General features: G+C 35.5%; 1 protein-coding gene across 1 annotated transcript in view; it reads left to right on the forward strand.

Moving 5' to 3' along the window:
* The first annotated feature begins 17017 nt into the window (after nt 1–17017).
* hfw (leucine-rich repeat domain-containing protein hfw) overlaps nt 17018–23087 on the forward strand; it is a 47423-nt gene continuing 41353 nt past the window's right edge. Inside the window, exons 1-2 of the mRNA XM_081751154.1 lie at nt 17018–17602; nt 21679–21836. Of these exons, the coding sequence (XP_081607280.1) occupies nt 17053–17602; nt 21679–21836 (708 nt within the window). The 5' untranslated portion in view covers nt 17018–17052. The remainder of the gene's footprint in view (nt 17603–21678; nt 21837–23087) is intronic.

Genomic DNA, 23087 nt, shown 5'->3' on the forward strand with positions numbered 1-23087 from the left:
ATCGTTCGTCATTTGTGATTGTTCTTGAAACTATCATAAGAAATCAAGGTATGAAATTTTTGCTACATTTTTGCTACATACATTCGTATTTTAATTCCCTTTATAGCACTGCTTCGCCTAACATGAATATAGTTGATATTCTTTCAAGTAAAGTTCTCTCAGTAGGGGTTATAATGGTTTCAAAATATGAAATCTGAAGTTAATCTATAAAACGATATATAAACTGAAATATAATAGGTGAATTAGTCATGATGACATGCTATATTGTTATGTTTTTAATGGTGTAATTTTTTTAAAAAAATCAACTTTCAGTTATTTATGGATCATCCTGTAATTCGGAAGACTTAAATACGGCCAGCAGTATAGTATGCGCCTCGAGAATTCAGTTCGAATAAACCGGAAATCTGGATAAACACTATTGTTTATATAGTGTAACAAGATCAATCACGTAGGCTTCTTAACATAACATTTATTCTGTACAAAATAAGCGCTAGCGTACAACTTCTTTTTGGCACTCTTATGGTTTAGAACCTGCATAATCAAACAGTGCCTTTAAATTACCCTATAAGCATTTTGTGATTTTTTTTTTTTCGAAAGCCAACACAAAATAGAGGCAGCGTAGGACTGTTCCATTGAAAATGTGGAATATACTATATGTTTAGCATGAACGAAATCAGGAGTTGACAAACATGACTATTCGGGTAATACATAATGAATTATTGTAAAAGTAAAATAGTAAACCCCGGGCAATGATTATTCAGTGATTTCATAACAGAACAAGATCTACTAACTGAAACCTGCCTCCTGACCTTGTTTATTTATAGAAAGAACGTACACAAATAACAACTCTGTCCTGTATTAACCTGCTCTTTACAGTTTAAAATTAAAAAAGGTATGGATAATTATTATGATGGTGACTTGTTTGCTTTGTTTTAAGAAAAAAATTAAAAGGTTACCAGATTAAGCTGTATGACCTTGGGGTGTTATAAACAAGTGAATCAAGTTACCCTTTCTAATGGTCTGTCAAGATGACTAAAGAATCATTTCGTTTTTTTGTCTCTTGTGGATGCTGTAATAAATGGTCGATGTGAGCCATTGGTAACTGTACACCAGCTAAAGATATTAACAGCAACAAAATTGGATTCACTGTCCCTACCCGGTGCCATCCAATTCATTTTCATCACTCAAGTTCTCTCTCTCTCTCTCTCTCCCCGCCGCGCAAACACATTTAGGGATTTGTTTTTCCTCTCTTGTTCACCACGTATCATGCCTTCTTGTTGGCTGAATTGAGGCAGAAAAAATTGTCATGTGATACACGCAATATGTTTAGCTTTGTGTTGCGGATCGTTCGAGGTCACATTAAGAGCTGTGCGTTGACTTTGATGGAGCGTCTGACTGTGAGCTGACTTTAAATCAGCTTTAATAGGATATTTCGCAGCTTTAGCAAACACTTTAACTTCGTTATGTGTTGGTTTACTAAAGGTGGAAGACTAGGGAAAATGGTGTGCGAAGACGAATCGAATACAGTAAAAATTGTCTTCAACGGACCCCTTATTAAACGGAAACTTCACTTAAACGAAAATATTTCATGGTTCCCTGAATTTAGTGGTGAAAAATGTGTTAAATTCCCTTCATTCAAGGGAAACTATGTTACGTGGATAACGGAAATCAAAATAAACCTTTAAAGGAAACTTTAAAGTTCCAGAATGGAGTATTCAGAAAATTTTTAGACATTCTGTAAGAGATTAGGTATGTACACTACGTTGTCTTTGAAAAAAAAATCATTCATTTATTAGGGTACAGCGGGGTAATTTGAATAATTTCAGACATTTTCTCATATATCTCGGAAACTGTAATTGGTATTCAAATATAAAATTGTGAACAAAAGCTTTGAACCTTTCTATTACTTAACAATTTTTCTTAAGATAGTATCTGAGATACATCATTGTGAAATTTGGGTATTCAATTTCCCCGCCGAAATTTCGAAAAACGTAAATGTGAGGGGCAATTTGAATAACGAGTGGGGTAATATGAATAACCAACAAAATAAACAAGTCTTATAGCAATAATGTATAAACTATTTAATAGTTAGATTGCAGTTTCTACGGTAGTTGAAATATGCTAGTTTTGAATGAAAAGAAGTAGGCCTACATAAATTGTAAATATGCGTCGCCTATTGCTATCTTTTTGAATGTAGGCCTACACTAAAAAAAATGTTCAAAACACTGTCTAAGGCAAAGAGCCGTAATTGTTTAATTCATCTTCCATCGTTCGTATTTAACGACAACAACAACAGATAAACTGTTTTCGATCTTCTGCACCGAAACAGACTTCGTAGAATTATGTCTTACAACGCTGGCAACGAACCCAGTCTCCCTTTCTAGCAGAACGTTCTGAATAGTAATTAAGAAGGCAAAAACAGCAATTCCTTGTTTGACTTTCATTGCCTGCAGCCATTTTTAGCCTTAGGCCTACATTTTCGTCACTGGAAGGGGTAGAGGATATCAGTTTCTTTCGAGCATTCATTTGTTTTTTTCTTGGTAGGTTCTGTATTAGCACTCTTCTTTCTTGTAGTGTCTTTGGATTTTGTTGCACCCGATGCTTGGGTCTTTCCTCGGAGGTGTTTTATTCTCATTGCCCGAATATTTTCAGAAGTTGAGTGCATGATTTTCCTGCGACACGACGTCTCTTCTGCACTTAAACTTTCTCTGGGCTTGGAAGCACTTGTTGTATGGGTTCATCTATAGGCTTCGTTGGGACAAAGTTTTGAGAGCCATGACCGGAAGAAGAAGGCGCGTTGGTAAGATCTTCTTCCCGAGAAGACTGCTCCTCAAAATGTATAATAAGGCCATACGTTTCCGAAGGGGCGCATCGAAATTCGTCAATAGTTTGTGAACTAAACGGGTAGATACCAGTACATGAAAACCCATTGACTGCCAATCCAACAGAAGCTGTCCACTTCTAGGCTTCAGTGAACAAAATGCAGAACTGAGATTTACTAATCACTGACCTCGGGTTTTAGTGAATCCAGATAGTTGCCTCTTGGTGGTAATTGACTTTAAGGGCCTTACAAACAGAGCGATAGAGTGGTTATAATACGTGTGTTGTGTGGAAGTAGGTAAAGCATTTCGATGTCGTGACTGGTAGAACTCTAAGGACAAACGTTGTGAGTGAGATTTTGGGTTTTAAAGTCCGGATTTAGGCGTACGCCTTTGAATATTACTACAGGAGGTATAAAAGACCTTCTGGTATTGCAGCATGCTATCACCTTTATATTTTCCCCTCGCTCAACAGATGTTAAACTTACCACCTCTTTTCTACCCTTTTCTGCAAAAATTTTAGGGGTCTGTTATTTAGAGGAAGATTACTTTCGTCCATATTATAAATACGGTTACGATGGTTTATGGAGATCATACTCGTTCATTAATTTTCCCAGTAAGTCAAAATAGGAATTCGGAGTTTCCTTGTTAACACTAGAAGCTCTCGCTTTTGACAAACAAATATAAAATAGCAGGCCTATAGTTCTAATTTCACCTATTCAAATTGCCCCGTTTTGAATTATCCAAATTGCCCCGCAGTCGACGAATATTCCATTCAGAACGTGGTATGAAAACTGTTGATTAGTTGATGCCAGCGTACAGTATATCAATGCCCCACATGCTACTGATACGATTATAATCCAGAGCGGTTTCATTTTATCCAGTTAATAATAAGGAAAGCTTAAGGAAACAACGTTGAAAATTATAACGACCTAAAAATACACACATTCGTACTTACCTTGCAGCAAACAAAAAATTGTATAAGCCTTCAGAACCGAAGGAATAGTTTGTATTTCTGAAAGCGACTTCTGCAAACCACCACCTACAAATCCACCACAGGTTCAGTAACATGGCGAGCCGCGTTTCCACTCCACCTGGCAAAATGCTTAACATTATTCAAATTCCCCGCCTATTCGAATTACCCCGCTGTACCCTACCTTACTTACATATTTAACGTTTAGTCGACCAAGCTCATTCCACCAGCGCAACCTTTAGGACGAAATGCAATTTTCATAGTGTTATCTTCAAATGAAAGTAACTGATGCTCTAATTGGTCTAAAGAATACAAAGACGATGAGTTGGAAGAAGAGTGTAAACCAAAGATTTATCAACATACTGTTAAAAGTTTAAAGATACTTCAGAAATTTGCCTTACAGCGAAATGACGATACTGTTCCGCCACCACTTAACTGTCGGGATAGAAACGAGAGGCACCTAAGAGGTGCGGGATAACAATACCAAATTTATAGCAGTAAAGCACATGCTAAATGGGGGCGACTTCACCACTAGTCTTAGGCGACCAGAACTATGAGCAAAATTAGACAAGATAATGAATATGAATTTAGTGTTAAAATAATTTGAAAATAACCAATGTATTTTCATTGAAAATTGGTAGCAATAAGGGTGTTAAGGAATAGATGGTAGAGCGAAGGAATAGCAACTAATTTTGAACAGCCTCACCCTAATTCGAAGTAGTTACAATCTTCTCCCTCTTACTCATAGGTGGTGTTTAGGCGCTGTCCTCGAAGTTCTAGTGACTTGCAGGTTGGGTTGTCCTGATGAAGTCCATGATGAAAACTTGTCCGACAATCAACCATGGCATTGAATGCCGGACCCCAAAGGCAGGGAGACCCCGATGTGTCTCGCGTCGTGGTTGAGATCCAAAAGACTAAGATCGTGCTCTCTCAATTGCTTTTGACCTGACGTCAGAATGAGATGATGGTGACACCACAGAGTTTCCTGAGCGTGGTCGATTACCCAAAACTGACATTGACCAAGTCCATGTTTCTACATATCGTCGACTCAACACAAAGTTCTCAAACTTGCTCCTGAGATTGCTAACGTTGTCAAGTAAACGAACTAAAAAGAGATTCACCTGAGTCAAAGTACTTGCTTCTGTATTTATTACTTCCTTGTTGTAACATCGTGTCGTGGGTAAACGAAAGAAACGGACAATGTCTTGCAGTAGCCTGACTATGAGGGGCCAATGAGGTCGAACCAATTGAGAGAAGCAATTAATCTAACAAAACAAATTAAAAGCGTCGCGTGTGAGACTGTTTGGTAGGCAAAAGATAATAGGAAGTTGCTACCAGTGTTTATTACAAATTACAAGTACAAAGACTTCCTCAATAACAGCAAAGCAATAGTTAATTTATCTTTTGATGTAAAGTCAGCCAGCGACGTACAACAGAATATTGGTGTTAATAACATCAGACAGTGAACTCTTGAAGGCTGCTTGGCTTCCATTGATGGTTGGTTGAATTTCCACATGAAATAAAGATGTTCTAGCTTGTCCTGACTTCATATCCCGTAACAATACACTTAGTTTGGCGTTTCTCGTGCTAAAGTGTTTGTGGAAAGTCGAGCAGCAAATTCACATAGAAAACGTCCCTTAACTACTGGGAAAAAAATACTGAAAACGTGTACACAGTATCTTTTCTGTTCATGGAAAATTTTGCGTATTTCTTTTCATAGTAGAAATAAATAATGTAACTGATGAATATATGCATAACATTTTGTTTTATATCAGTATGTCCATTATATGCATGCACATGTTCTATTTATTTACTTTTTTTTAAAGCATAGATTTACTACCTTCATTAGCTGCAACGTTTCTTTAACGGATTTTTTTTTTGAGTCCCGTTCGATTTCGCCAGAGGCAGATTTTACTGTATTGTTACGTGTATTTACGCATTTCTATTGGCCAATGAAATGTAGCTTTTTTTTGGAATTTTTTGAACATCTAGAAGTTAGAATACTTTAAGATGGTCACTTGAGTAACAAATTACCCATTTTTTTTTGGGGGGGAGGTACATCCTGTTTTCGAGACCATTTCTTCTTCACCCCTTTAATAATCGTTAAAATGCCTTTTCTTAAAGAGAGAAAAAAAACACCAGTTTCCCTGACTGTATCAAAATGTTTTTTTTTTTTTCATCTCCAAGGAACAAAAGTGAAAATGAGTAGGGTGATTTGGAGTTTTAAGAGTTCCGTTAAGCACTGAGACTATATGAGACGTAGACCTACAGCTTAACATGAGATCTGAACCACATGAGTTACCACCGAAAACCGAACCTGGATCTCCCGCGCCTGTTCGCTAACTATGAGGAAGTTCAAGAACAAATAGGCAATCTTTGTTTCTTGTGGGCTGTTAATTTCATCTTCTTTACGTGTCTATTTCTGTTGCTTTCTTCCAGACATTATCAAGTGTAATAATAAACGCTGCTAAAGAGAGTGGCGAAATTAATGCGAAGTTTCCATTTCGTCCGGTAGGTGTGGACTGCTGGAGGATGTTTGCTGCCATCTAACGGCGTGATGTGTAATTTCTAGCATTCTACAAATAGTACACCATTGTTTCAATAGTAGAAAAGTGGGACATGGATAGCCACCGTTAAAGTCACCGTTACTCGTGCAGATGTTAACGGATTTACTCCATTAACGAACTCGTCCGAAATAATCGATATAGCTATTTATTTCAGAAAACATAATTCAAAAATTCGTTTTATTTCAAGAGTTATCGAGCGGAGTAATGAACTGTGGATGTACGAGGGTAAATCAAAAATTATCCGCAATGTAGCTATAACTTTTCTTACATTTTTCGTACTGACCTATCCTTGTTTATTTTATTGTTATGCTGTTGTGGTCATACCATGAAAGTTTGATCCTAATTCCTCCACTTGTCTATTTTTTTATTACAGATAGGTCATGGGGGGCTCCATTAGAAGTTTGCACCAAAGAGAAACAACGAGCAGTAAACGTGACATCGCTCTGTTAGACAGACGAATGACTATTGATAAAGGAGCACATCGTCTGGAGATTAAGTCACGGTTCTGCGTACGAAATTATTTACAACAGAGTTGGATTTCATAAAATAACTTATCCGGCTCCTTCCTCGTGTGTAACATTTGTTCTCAATACATTCGTAGACACTCCGTTGCGCCAAGACATTGTTTCCTTATTGTGTCGAAAGTCTTTGATCTATTGCGGCCCCAGATACACTTTCCGATCACTAAAACTGGATCACTACTCGTTGTTCCTCTTTGGTGCAAACTTCTAATAAAGCGGCTATGATCTATCTGAAACAAAAGGAAGGCAAATGGAGAAATTAGGATCAAACTTTCATAGCATGACCACAACAGCATAATAATAAAATATAACTTGAACAGAGTCAGTATGAACAATATAAGAAAAGTTATAGCTACATTCTGGATAATTTTTACTTGCCCTCGTACATGGATACTAACACTACAATCTTTAAGGTTGGTGTAAAGAGACAGGTTTTACCGATAGATGTCACTACGGTCTTCGTATCTCTCTCCTGTATTTTTTTTTTTTTTTTACCTTTCACGAAAATTTACAATTTCTCTTACAACTTTCAACCTAGAGACTTCAAATTTTTAGAGGAGAAACTTCATAACCTACCGAAGGCGACAATCCGTGCCGATTTTTTGTTTATAATTTTCTTCATTGTTGAAACAGTTCCATTATTAAAGGTTAGGATATCCATTTCAACAATCAAGCTATTTCAACAATGAAGAAAATCACAAATAAAAAAATCGGCACGGATTGTTGCCTTTGATAGGTTATGAAGTTCCTTCTCTCAAAGTTTGAAGTCTGTAAGTTGAAATTTAGAAGAGAAATCGTGATTTTTTTGTGAAAGGTAAAAAAAATACATGAGAGAGATACGAAGACTGTAGTGACATCTATCGGCAAAACTTGTCCCTTTACACCAACCTAAGTTCTACTTGCGTGAGTGATAAGTGTACTTTTTAAATTCGAAACGAGATTAGATACATGTCAATTCTTGTCTCATTTTCAAGGTAAGAATCGAGAAGAGACGAGAAATTATTTTTTTGAGCCTTGTGCACAACACTAATTCACCCAAGTTTTTTTAGCTCTCAAACACAGTTTTAGTGTTACACAGTGCCGTGCTGTGGAAAATCGGCGCCCGGGGCGAGAGTACACAACGGTGCCCCCGTACATAATTTTTCTCTCTTTTTCTTCCCTTCTTTTCTTTTTTACTGCCGAATTTTGCGCCCCTTACCTCGGCACCCGGGACCCTCGCCCCACTCGCCCACCCAAGGCACGGCAATGGTGCTACATAATGCATAATATTAAAAAAAAAACTACATTGATAAAATGATTGTACGAACACAATGAAGAATATTTATTATCAACTTTTTTTTAGAGACGTAATTGGATACACAATATATTCCAATTATAAATTAATTTAAATGCTGCTATATCACATCCTTCGTGGACCTCTCATGATTCGGAAGAATTCTGATTACTTCTAGATGAATTTAAGGAAGAAATCAAGGAAATAGGAATAAATTTACAAAATAAGATGGAAATTTTTTAAAAAATCGAGACGAAGCGAGAAAAAATTCCTTGAGAATTGATTCGAGACGAGACTTCTACAAATTTTACGAAACGAAATAAGACGAGAAAACTTTATTTCTCATCTCGTCTCGTCTAATGGGCAACATTAGTGTGAAACGTTTTGTCCGTAGGTTTCGTCCGGCTTGTCCTGTTTCTTTCCCACTTACTCATTCTCCCATTCTTCCATGATCATTCACTATCATTATTAAGTGCATCCACTAGGAATGGAACCCGAAACAATACATGCAAAAAGCAAGTGCGTTAGCCACTATTTTTTCTTAACTGAACTGATCATACTTCAAGATTCCTATTGCCCTTATTTACTCTTCATTTATGCTTTGAATTACTACCGAACGTGATAAGAATACGAACACAGACACATCGAAGACCATTTTAAGAACTCCCATGCTCTTTAGTGGAACTGAAACCCTCGCTCGATAGGTTTCTTCTCACACTCTCCACAATCCAATGCATCAGCCCACTTGACTACACTATACTTGACCACAACGCGAACTAATAACATTTTGTGTTGCAGGTACCGACTATTTGTGTAATCCTTAAATTTAATAACGAAATAGAATAGAGAGAATCCAGAGAGCCAAAATTTAGCACGATTCCGTATCAGGTACAAAATTTTCTCTACCAGCCTATGCACAAGTTTATTGCTTAGTGAGGACAAATCTATACAAACACAAATAGGCGGAAATGATGTGTTCTCCATTGACACTTGCAGGACACAAAAAAAATCATGGTTAGTGTTTTGATGAACACTATCTGCTTGTATACAGACACAACACAGTCCAGGACATCTACGCCAGAATTCAGATTTTCTAGGATTGCAGTTCTGTCGTTGCAGGAGGAGCACCAGGAAAGCTGTTTGTAGCTGGAATCTATGGATTTCCTAGAATTGCAGTTCTCCTGCTGTGGCAGGAACAGCGCCAGGAAAGTCGTCTGTAGCCGGAATTCTACGGATTTTCTAGGATTGCAGTTCTCCTGCTGTGGCAAGAGCAGCGACAGGAAAGCCGCCTGTAGCCGGAATATACTACGGATTTTCTAGGATTGCAGTTCTGCTGTGGCAGGAGCAGCGCCAGGAAAGCCGCCTGAGCCGGAATATACTACGGATTTTCTAGGATTGCAGTTCTTCTGCTGTGGTAAGAGCAGCGCCAGGAAAGCCGCCTGTAGCCGGAATATACTACGGATTTTCTAGGATTGCAGTTCTCCTGCTGTGGCAGGAGCAGCGCCAGGAAAGCCGTCTGTAGCCGGAATATACTACGGATTTTCTAGGGTTGGAGTTATACCGTGGCAGGAGCAGCGTCAGGAAAGCCACTGTAGCCGGAATCTACGGATTTTCCTTCTAAATGCGTACGACTTTTCTCTCCATGAGTATTTGACCACTGAGCCACCGTTAAGTACGTGAAGGCAATAATAATAATAATAATAATAATAATAATAATAATAATAATAATAATAATAATAATAATAATAATAATAATAATAATAATAATAATAATAATAATAATAATAATAATAAATTACTGTCCTGTTGTGTGAGATTTTTTTTTATTGAGACCTATATAAAATATTCCTCAGTAGCTTTATGTTATATTTTAAAGAAAGCATAGTGTAAATAGATACCGATACGTTAAAAGATCTCATGTACTTATGTTTCTTGGAATTTTCCTCTTTTCCTCTGACATAAAATAAAAGAATTTATACAGTACTACTATTTCTGTCTTGAGCCTTACTAAACCATGGGACATGATTACACAATAACTCAGTGATCTAGACAGACTCATTCGAGCCATCAACAGGCTCCGCCACTTTTAAAAAAGGAAATGTGTTTGTTATTTTAGAAACACGTTGATGGAATGTCTGTGATATCTTAACGTAAGGACTTTCAAAATAGCTTCTATCTCACAGCAAGGTGGGTAGTTTGGCTTGTTGCCTCGTCACTTTGGCTCTACATGCAGATAGCAGCTGACTTCACTGACCAAACAGGTTTCTTCTCCATAAGTGAAGAAGAAAATAAAAAAATAAAATAATATATCTTCCGTAGTACCTATCTTCAAGTGATACCAACTCCGAACCTGGATAGTTATCACTTTATTTACATTTTATTCCCCTTTCAGTTGAGTTTAGCTAGAACTTAAACTTTCTTTCTTGAATGTATTGTAGAACACCATAAATTTGAAGACACTGCATTTCTATGCATATTCTACGCTATAAATGGTAACAGAATAGCTCGTATTCAAAAACCTTACTTGGCGTACAGATTTAGATTTGTCTTCAAGAAGCGTACATGAAATTATTCTTGTTCCAATAAATGGTGTTGTTTGCCCAGATTTCTGGTCTATTCAAACTGGTCTCACACTGAGTGATACTTTCATGGTAGTAATAGTCTACTGGGTCATCCATAAATAAGTCAAAGATTTAATAAATAATTTTAATAACACACACACGCATACACAACTATATAGGATGCCGAATGCTATTCGAGAACTGCCTTTTGGTTTATCTGTCGCTTTATTGACTTCAGCTTCAGAAATCATATCTAAAACCGTTATATCTCTTACTGATAGAACTTCACTTGAAAAAGTATCATCTGAGTTTATGTTAGGCAAAGTAGAGCCATAAATGGACTGGAAATACTTAGGAAAAGTTTCATATTTTTAATTTATCAACAATGATATTCTTGTCTACATTATTCCACAGCAGGCTAATTATTATCTAATTATCTTGTTCCATTGTTTGCGTAATTCCAGAGTTCTATAAACTAATTAATACTAGGTAAGATATCAAAAGCCAACGTTTGAGCGAAGCTTCTGAACTTCCTTTAATGTGTTTTTCCATATTCACTATTAAACTTGAACACGATATTAAACACTTTGACAATGACTACAAATAACTCCAGTCCCTGCGGCTTCAGACCCTAACCTTCTGTACTACTCGCCTACCTTTGCTCGCTATCTTATGCGCTTTCCGGTGGATCATGAAGAAAATCCTCAGAATGTTCAACTTTTTACTCCTAGAAGGTATACAACATTGACAAACATTCAAGCGTAGTAGTTGCATAAATATAGGGGTAATTTAATACTATAAACCCGTGTATAAGAGAAGACTTTATGTGCACGGACGCGATTTTCTTTTGTACTTGCTACAACTGTACAAATTCTAAACAGTGCTTTTCGAAACCTTTTCTTTATGTCGACACTTCCTAGTAGGAACAATTTTATACGACACCCATTCAATGTCTTTTTATTTTCACCATTAAACACTCCAATATGGGATATCCCTCATCACTACACCACATGAAACTGTTTTTAGGTATTCCTCATTATACACTGTCACCTTCGTGAACTTTTCATTAAGAATATAAACTGTAGTGTTATCATTGAGTATTACTAGAACAAAATTGTAGATTACAGTAGTGGCTGTAATCCGGTACCTGGCACTCTCCTGACGTATCAAATTGGTAATCAAATTTATGTTTACAAAAGCTCTCTTATCTTTTAGCCAAATATTGGCGATATCAAAGGTAAGTAATTTATTTTGAAATAATTGGTGAAATAATAAAATAAAGTAAGATTTACTACTGCAGACCTACTTTTTCCAATAGTCAGTCGACATAGCACAACCAAGTTTTGAGTATGCAAACTTGTACTGAAAGTGAGCATAGAGTTGACAGATCTTAGATTTCCTGTGAGTTTTTACGCTTTTCTGGCACGTTTTATGTTATACTTTATTATTATTATTTTCGACGTAAAACTATTTCTTCCGTTTTTAAACCAGTGCTGTATTCCTAAAATTTTCAGAGGGTATACGCTGTTTTGTGATTATCTATGATTATCAATAAAGACATAGAAGGTATTATCTTAATGAATAATGTAAAATGCATGTATTAGTTAATTCATTTAAAATATAAAGGATACATTACGTATTAGAGTCAAAAGCATTTTATGCTATCCTCTTGATGATACTCTTTACTTAAATCACACTATTAATAACATAAATGGATGTAAGTATGGGGAAGGAACCGACTCACTCCAAGAAGAAACAAAACAAATCGCACCCGATGTGTCAGAAATAAGAAAATTGTGCCCAAATTTAACTCTATAAAATTATTAAGTCTTTTCTTTTCAACAATAGGTACTATATTGCTCAAAGTTACGTATTACCATCGGCATGACATTGAAAGTATTCATACCTTAGTTTTAAAATATCGAACAAGTTTGATTTTCTTCTGCATAGAACAAGGTATTAAGCAATTGAAATATTACAGCCATCGACCTTAAAACACTTTGATATCCTGTCAGAACAAACATGCATCGATCTATCCCATCATCTTAAAACTAACAATCTTGTGTTTTGGTTCCTTCCTAAATAATAAGTACTGATATATTTGAATAATGAGTACTCATTATTATTATTTAACTTCGTTCTGGAATACGCTATAAGGAAAATCAAAGATAGCATCCAGGGCCTAGAGTTGAACGGTATTCACCAGGTTATGGGATATGCTGATGATGTAAATTTAATAGGGGATGATAGGAGAACAATAGAAAGAAATGCAGAGATCTTATTAAACGCTTGCAGGGACATGGATTTAGAGGTAACTGCAGAGAAAACTAAATACATGGAAGTGCGTCGGGACCGGAATACAGGAAATTATGGACGCGTTAAAATATTAAATAATACTTTTGATAAAGTGGATAGTTTCAAATATCTAGGATTAATATTAACAGACGAAAATCATATTCACGAAGAAATTAAATGTCGACTAAAAGCAGGGAATTCGTGTTACTATTCGGTTCAAAATCTCTTGTCGTCGCGAATTCTGTCGAGGAATTTGAAGCTTAAAATATACAAAACGATAATTATGCCTGTTGTTCTGTATGACTGCGAAGCATGGTCACTTACTCTGAGGGAAGAACATAGACTGAAAGTATTTGAGAACAAGATCCTGAGACGAATATTCGGACCCAAGAGGAACGGGAATGGGGAATGGCGGAAACTTCATAACGAGGAACTACATAATTTATATGGTCTACCCAACATTGTTAGGGTCATCAAGTCTAGGAGGCTTAGGTGGGCAGGTCATGTAGCTAGAATGGAAGAAAGTAGAAACGCTTTCAAAGTCTTGACTGGAAGACCAATCGGAAAACGACCATTAGGAAGACCTAGTCGCAGATGGGAGGACAATATTAAGATGGATCTCGCAGAGATTGGAATACAAAGTAGAAACTGGATGCAGTTAGCCAAGGATAGAAGTCAGTGGAGAGCTTTTGTGAACGCGGCATTGAACCTCCGGGTTCCATACGCCATAGAGTTAGTTAGTTAGTTCATATATTTGAATACCTGCTAAGAACGTAACAGAAAAAAAAAGTGATATAGTCACTTTATCATTGGAGTCATGCCTCGATGAAGTAAATATAAAGGAAACAAAAGTAGAAAGTGCTATACGCTTTCAAGCAGAAGGTACACTCTGATGACTAATGTTAAGCAGAGGGTATACGGCGTCTACCACCGTTTACCCTCGACTACAGCCCTGTTTTAAACAAATACAGTAAGTCCTGGACAATTTTAAATCTTCTTCAAGTTACTATGGAAAGGAAACTAATTCGAGGAACTGATTTCGCACACACACTGTTAATAACACAACCCAGTTCTGTAACTTAGTATTTAGAGTGGAAATGCTACACGTTGTGTTTTTATCCCCTATTTAACCGGTACTCCAACCTCTGTTTAACACTGATTTGATTTTAGCACTTTTGCCTTCACCCGTCCATATCGTCTCAATCAAAGCTCAATTTCGATCGCTCGTGATTTGATCATAGGAATAGAAGCTACCGTAAATTAATAAAAGCAGAGCTCAAATGGTTTTGTATTTCACTATGTCTTGCAAAATATTTTTGAATGTATAAAAAAAAAAACGTTTGTGGGACTGTAAGAGATGTAAAATCTTCATTAAGACACAATTAAAAGATGACAATGATTTGTTTTTAATATATTTGATTGGATTTAGTTTAGTCTCCCTTTCAGCACCAAAGGCTATATGAGACGAAGATCTACAGCTTAAAATTGAATTCGAACCACATGAGCTTCCACTGAGAATCGAATCTGGGTTTCCTGTATCAAGGGTGCGTACACTAACCATGTAGCCACGAGAGAGCTTTAAAATGCATTTTTTGTGTCTGTTTTAAGTATTCGAATTATTTTTATAATGAAACTGGCCCACTATCCAATTAAATTAAAATTATTTCACGTTGCTATGTGAAAACATAAAAATGTTTGTTATATACTGTATGTATACTATTCTGAGTATCCCATTTCTTCCTTTTTCACCAAATAATAATAATAATAATAATAATAATAATAATAATAATAATAATAATAATAATAATAATAATAATTATTATTATTATTATTATTATTATTATTATTATTATTATTATTATTATTATTATTATTATTATTATGCGAGTTTTGTTTTTTATGAATGTTATGCAACAACTTCAAATTTATATTCACTAATTATCTGCTTTCTCATCTACAGTATATATTGTTATTCTTTATTGTATTTCTAACTAGCAGCGTTCACCCCGCTTCGCTGCGGTCACCCCGGAACGCAATAAACTTTGTTACTTAGATAATTTTTACTTTTTCGCTTTCAAGTGATATGATAAAAACCATAGTAGATTGCACTAATGTTAACATTATATCGCCTGTCATTTATGTTAACCCGCCGAGTGACACGGTCATGCGGGTTGCATATAAATACGTTTATTTTTACCTATGATGAACTAACAAAGGATTTGTACGTTATGGACACTTGAATGGTCAATTATCTCAAGACACTGGTAATTGAAAATTAAAGTGATATGATAAAAACCATCTAGGGTCCAAATCCTAATAACCCCCCAAAAATGAAAGAAATTGGTTCAGCCGTATTAGCGTGATGAGGGAACAAAGGATTTGTACGTTCTCTTTTATATATAAGATACTGTATTGTACTTCATTTGTATATTTATTTTATTATGTATAGTACAATGATGAAATCAGCATTGCATGCGTATTTTTCTATTGGTGCACAAGTAGCTTTATGCTATTGTATCAATAATTATATTATTATTATTATTATTATTATTATTATTATTATTATTATTATTATTATTATTATTATTATTATTATTATTATTATTATTATTATTATTATTATTATTATTATTATTCAAGGTGTCTTTTCTATTGATGGTCTATGGTCCATAAGAATTCCATATCGCAATGTTAGAAATTTTGTACCTTTTGTTTCGAATGTTCCTACCCTGAAATGTTCAATTTATAAAACTATAGATACAGCCAATAAGTATTACTATGCTATAGATAAGGCCTATCTTTCAAAGTAATTTTGTTAAAATCCGTTCACAATTAATTAAAATTCTAAAGGATATATAAATTTTTTTCTCCTTAACTTGTAAGGTGCCATTTGAGAATTTTTTCAGGTTTTTTAGGTTGTTTTTCTTGCTCTCTCTTTCAACTTTCTTTCTCTTTTCCTATCATCTTTTTCACTTTTATCCTTGCTTCTTTTTTGGATACTACACTTCTTTTTTTCTTTTTTTTTTTATCTTGGTTATGAGTTTTACATGTCATATGCTTATTTTGTATCCTTTGTCTTTTGAGTGAGTGTATTTTAATTAAGGTGTTAATTGATTTGAAAATTATGCTTATATTCTTTGATGATTTTCATGTATTTTCATTTGTAACTTTATGATTATATGTATGTTCCTTTTAATATGTTATATACTTTTTCCCTATTGTATAATCATATCAATATGTTATTATTTTAGTCTCATGACTGGGTGTACTTTGTTTGAGATGTACTTGGGATGATAATTATGTTTATTTGTTTTTTCATTATGATTTTCATTGTATGTTTATATGTAATACCCATTGCATGTTTTCTGCATGTTTCATTTTTATGTTATGATTAAATATAAGCGCCCTATATTTGTATAATCTTTCTTGGGGGCACTTTGTGGCTGTAGCTGTTTGTCCCTAATAAACATTTAAACATTATTATTTTTAAAGAAAACTCATGATGTGTTAAAGCGTTTGTTGAAGTTAGCGACTGTTACGGATTTGGTGGGGGAAATAGTGCATGAAATATCAATTTAAGGGTAGGCAGAATTCTTACGATGATGAGAAACAAACTGGGACTAAGAGGGTACGGTGCTCAATGCTAGAGCGGATGTGAGATTCCTGGTTGGAACTTCGGCCACGCGAGTTTATGGTGGAGAGAATTGTGTCCGTGGCTTTTATTCCAGTTATTTCATAATAATTCACCTACATTAATTATCCGTCTTCTTTAGCCAGAATAGTCATAATAGGTTAAATACTAAAATACGGTTTCCACTCTGAAATTAAAAGTTTTAAAAAAATAATTTTTATTGCGAATATAAATGGAGTTATTCGTGTAAATTTTGGGTACAGTATTTAAAAAAACTGACTAAATAATTAATCATATATTACGCTATAATTAAGTGTTCTATTATATTTATTTGATCCAACTTGAATTTAAAACAGAAAATCTGCAAAATATGAACTAATCTTCGATTGGTTTTTTTCTTCTTCTTTTACAGATGTCACTACCATTCGGCCGGAAGCCAAAGTTTTTATCACCAATAACATTCTGCATTTTGTCGCTCCTACTTCCTTCAGCATCATTCGAAGACATTACCAGTGAACAGTGCTTCCATCTATCGAACAGCAGATGTCCTAACAGGACCAGCACGACGGAGTGTAAATGTGCTGAAATAGATAAAGATTCTTTACTGTGCTGCCATCTACAGAACGACACGGATCTCGAAATTTGCTCTCGGAAGCTTCAAAATGCCAAAAATCTTCATATTATTGACTGGGAAATCGAAGTGTTAAATGCTACTTCAGACAATTGGAAGTTTCTAAAGTCTTTAGCAGTGACTGAAAGTAAATTATTAAAGGATGTTGTGGGGCAATTTCCTGTTGATACTTCTTTAACATGTCTTAATTTATCTGATAATGCGTTGGAGACAATTGAAAGTGAAACATTGAATAAGTTGAATAACTTACAAATTCTTGATCTCTCTCGAAATAACTTAACCTCTCTAGAAATGAATGCAAGAAATAGCAGTTTTGTATTAGATATTTCAGGTAAGTGTCTCGGTCTTTTTTTTTTCTAATATGAAATATTGTGATATCTAGACAGGAATATATTGTATGGAACCGCTATGCAAAACAGTATTTGTACGGACACGGTCTATTAACAATGAGTTTTTAAAATTGAATTCGTCACAAATACTTTTGATAATAAATAAGTTTGAAAACGTGTATGTACTAGTTGAAATACCCGTATGCATGTTCTTTCCAGGGGGAAAATTGGATTATTATTATTATTATTATTATTATTATTATTATTATTATTATTATTATTATTATCATTATTATTATTATTATTATTATTATTATTATTATTATTATTATTATTATTATTATTATTATTATTATTATTTATTCTGACTTTTAGCAGATCCTGGACTAATGAGTTTTATTTTATTATTATTATTTTACAAGTTATAGGCCTAGAAATGTTTCTTCCACGTTTCTCGATCTTCAGTTTCGTCTTTTAACTCCCAATATTTTCTTCAAATCATCGATCAGTTGTTGTTCTTTTTATTCCTCGCTTTCCTTCCATCTTTCCTTCTATGGCGGTATGAAGAATACAGTTTCTTCGTAAGATGTGTCCTATCCATTTGGCTTTCCTTCGAAGGATATTGGCTAAAAGCGTCCTCTTCTCTCCTATCCAGTCTAAAACATCTTCGTATGTTACTCTCTTTCTATCCATTTTATCTTCTCTATCTTCCTCCAACACTACATTTATAAATTCTCTAAATATTTCTTCCCTAACTTACGTAATGTCGAAGTCTTTGAACCATACAGTCCAATACTCCATATATAGCATTTGACCAACTTCTTTTTTAGTCCAATATTAAGTCCAGGGGCGGATCCAAGGGAGGACGATCGGGGCAATCGCCCCCCCCAAGAAGAGGGAACTTTGTTATTTTATATATAAATAAAACCCATCTCAAAGTTTGGAGCTCTTAAAAGTAGCTCCAAATAGCAGTATTACAACCCCCCCCGAAGTCCGCCCTGGATCCGCCCCTGATTAAGTCTGCTAGTAAAGAGTGATCTTTTCTTGTTGAATGACTCATTGACTGTAGGAGTTCTTGATTTGATCTCTGGTGCAACAATCTTATAGAAAATATTTGAGCCTCCTCTCTTCCCTAGGATATTTCCTTCAATTAAAATTACATTTAAAAAAACAACAGCTTGAGGTAAATATGAACTTCGTTCCAAAATCCATTTCAAATTGTTCAACCGTTTCTGTTATGAGATCACAAACAACAAGCAACATCACTTTTAATGTGAAGAAAGGAATTACAGAAAATGCCCACTTTAAAACATAAAATTTTAAATAATACTTTAGGTTTGTATGTTGCTGTTTCTAGCGCTTTGTGTTCAAAATGCTCCATATAGAAGTTCGCTATTACTGGAGAGAGAGGAGAGCCCATTGCCACACCATCGCTTTGTTCATAGAAATTGTCTTGGTAACTGAAGTAGGTAGACGTTAGGGTGTGTCTGAAGAGATGTACTATATCCTTGCTGAAGTGCGATTCCAGGAGTTTAATAGATTCTTCTAGTGGTACACTCGTAAAGAGAGAAACCACATCAAAGCTGATGAGTATGTCATCTGCGTTTGTCATCTGGCCAATCATCAAGAAGGTCCAGAGTTCAGATCAGGAACTTGCACAACTTCGTGTAGAACTAGTGTTGCATATAGCACATACCAAAAAAAAAAAAAATCTCAGGAAAAGATTTCTTAGTTACGACGATACAAAGGTTCAAACAGCACAAAAACGCGCTGTTTATGTCATGACAACAAAAACAGGCTGTTTGGCGTGTGATATTATATATCTGGTCTCTCATTGAGCCGCATTGAATGCTTCAGAGAGTGCTTTAAAGTAAAATACTTGCTATATATAAATACAACGTGTTAATAAAATCTATTCTCCTAGTATAAAACACACTAAATTTCATATGTAATTTTCTGTTTAGATATAAGCAGCATTATTTTATTATTATAACAGACCAGAAGCATAAGAAGTGTAACATGATTGGGCCTGGAGATTAACATGGGTTCCGAACCACATGAGCTCCACCAGGAATTGAACCCGGGACTTCCGCATCAAAGATGCGTAGGCTAACCATATAGCTACGGAGCTTTGCGTTTGATTATGAGTTCAATCCTTGGTAGAATAAAAATTCGAGTATTAGCTCGGATACCACTTTTAGCAGTTGGTCCCGTCTCATATAACCTCGGTGCCGAAAAAGTTGAAGTCCAATTAATCAATCAATCAATTGGAAATACATATACATATATATACAGGTCATTAATCTTCGGTATTTAAGTTACCGATTGCTTTTAAGTTTTCTGGAGAATTAAAAACTTCTCATATATGATTAAAATAATACGAACTTTAGCTTCTTCAGCAATTGAGCAAGGCCCCTATTGAGAAACCAGTAAGTTGACCACGACAATTATCTTGATTTTAAGCATTAAAACTCTTTCGCAGACATATAGGGCCTTATGCAGAATCGTTCTGACGCGTGATTAGTGCCACACTAAATAGTTCGACTACCATATGTTTCCTGCAGTAGTCAAGCATTTAGTATGATGCTAATCATACTTCAAAATGACTCTGCATAAGGCGCATATTTTTTTTCTATATTTAAAGATATGTATAACTTAAGCGTGAAACGGTGTATCATTTTCTCTTTTAGAGCTCTGCACCTAGAAACCATCCAAGAAATTGGGATTTTCTAACTCCAAACAAACGCCATTTATAACGTTGTGGCATATAAGCGCGCTATTGCCATAGAGCAGTACAGTTGAAAGGGTAACGCGTTTTGCAGTAGGGGTCTACTAATTGTTATTCTAGTGGTTAGTTTAGTAACTCTGTGGTGATAACCAGGGGCGCCCGAAAAAAATTTCTAGAGAGGGACCCATCTCCATGGTTACTATATTATACCTGGTATTTAATATAACGTGGTTTGCTATAATTTATTACGTGTACATTTTCTTGAGCCGAGGGGCACCCTGCCCTTCCCTTTTGGGCGACCATGGTAATAACTACATCCAAAAATTAATTTCAAACTTTTCAGCCGTTTTACCTATGATCACAAACAAGATCTTTTTTTTTTCCATTTTTATAAGTTATAATTAGAGACCAAATGTTAGTCAAAACGTCTATTCTTTAATATTAAAGATATCAAAAATAACGTTTTAAAGTTTATTGGGGGGAGGGTTACAGTTTCAATTTAAGCCAATTTTATCTTGCCTATTTCGCCCGTTTCTGCCTAAATAATTGCTATAGTGCCTAATGTTGCCTATTCTATGCATTTTCTTAAAGTAGGATTTTATTGAGAAAAATATATAATTTAGTATTGAAGAAAGCATCTTGTCTCTTCCGAGAAATATGTGTTGTTTGTAGTAATAAGATGCCGTAAAACTTTTGGACAAGCTATGTGTACTGTTAAAGTGGAGTAAATTTTGGACTTCTGTCTGTACTGATAAAGTTTATAAAATTTGGACTGTTATGTGTAATGATAAAGTGCTGTAGAGAATGTATTTACCAAATATACATGAAATACATGTAAAGCTCCGTTTTTGTATATAAAGTAAAAGAAGATATTAACAAACAGGTATGTTTCTATATTCTTTGAACATTATCTATGACTTGAATTTATTTTTTAATTGTATTGAGTATTTATCTTCAGTATTTCTAGTTATATTTTAGTGCCTATTTTACTACCTATTTTTAAATTTTAAGTGCCTATTTGCCTGCCTATTTTCCAAGACTTTAATGCCTAAACATCTGGTCTTTAGTTATAATACATTTATTGTCAGATCTATTTCCGTTAACTGAACTCAGCGAAAGAGTTTGAACAAGGTCAATTATTTTATAAATGACAAATTTAATTCAAGAACTTAATCTACTGTATAAAGTTATCACAAGTACATGGTAATTCACCGTTTCATCTATTTACTAATTTCTTCAGTGCACTGTGCTGTTCAACACGTGAGTCTGAATAATTCTTCAATATGCTTGAAACAGAATAAACAATTAATTTAATTTTCTTTTTAAATCTTTGATTCTTATTATTAACAGAAAACAATGGATTGGACTGTGCCAAAACGTGGGACTTAGTGTTGACATTGGGAGAACAAATCCAATATAGAAATCGAAATTCTACAATATGCACAAGGTACCAAAAAGCTTGGTACGAAAAAGATAGTCATCACGTGTTTGCTGTTCTACAGAATGAGGTTAGTCATTCCACTTTTCTTTTTCAAGTCTGTATTAAGAGTATACATCCTTGTGTAAGTTAAATTAACTGGCATTATCACAAAATTATTTGCTCCTTGAATCTAGATTAGTTTATGTTAGGTTGAGTTGAGTTAAGTTTGAGTTTAACGTTCCGTTCAGCAGCGAGGCTATATGAGACGGGACCTACTGATTGACGTGGAATCCGAACCACATGAGCTCCCGGCGGAAATCAAAGCCTTGTCTCCCACGCCAAAGGCGCGTATGCTAACCGCTTAGCCACGAAGGAACTCCCTAGTTTATGTTAAGTTACTTTGGTGGACAAAAGACGGAGTTGTAAGATATACTGTGATGCAAAGCTGAGCAAATTCCTAATTTCCTGATTAGCGATATCCAATTAATAATGCACTGCGGGCCAGTACAAAATCAAGAATCATACTTGGAGGTCTCTTTCCAATTGGCCCTCACATCGTGAGTTGAATGCGAATGGAGTAAGGCGAAGGTCAGTTGTTGGTGTGGGTATATCAAACATACTACCTGGTTGTGGCAGTTTAGTTACACCGTGAACTTGCGAAAGGACAGAGTGAACATGGAATGTCCACAGAGCGTCATAAGGGCGTCAGGCGTCCCCTAAATTTTTGCTGCCCCCTAAAATTTCACGGTAGGCTTGCAAATGAACTATAATATGGTTGGATCGGGCCCCACCTAACTTCAGCCGGGCCCCCCTACATTTTTGGGCTGGCTACGGGCCGGAAGGGCGTGTATGCTGTACGAGTTCAAACTGGGGTCAAACGCCGCTGCAGCAGAGCAGGAGATATGCCAGGCCTTTGATGAGAGTGCCGTGACTACACAGACAATGCAGCGGGAGTTTAACAAGTTTAAGAACGGTGGTGAAACACTCGAAGACACACCACGTTCCGGAAGACCAACACATGTATAAAATGAAAATCTTCAGGCAGCAATTGAAGCGAACAGTAGCCAGACATGTGAGGAACTGGGACTAAAATTCAGTGTGACTGAGGAAACCATTCGGCAGCACCTCCATCAAATTGAGAAGCACTACAAGTTGGGTCGATGGGTTCCACATGATTTGACTCCGAGCCAGAAAGCAACGCGAGCAGACACCTTTGTTTCTTTGCTGTCTCGTCTGAGAAAGGAGCAATTTCTGGAGAGAATGTTGATAGGTGGGTCTTGTACGAAGCTCCACGGCGCTGTCATAATTGGTTAAAATTCCATGAATGGTTCTAAATCAG

Source organism: Thermobia domestica, chromosome 3 (genome assembly GCF_964235325.1).
Source record: "Thermobia domestica chromosome 3, izTheDome1.hap1.1, whole genome shotgun sequence".
NCBI lineage: Eukaryota > Metazoa > Arthropoda > Insecta > Zygentoma > Lepismatidae > Thermobia > Thermobia domestica.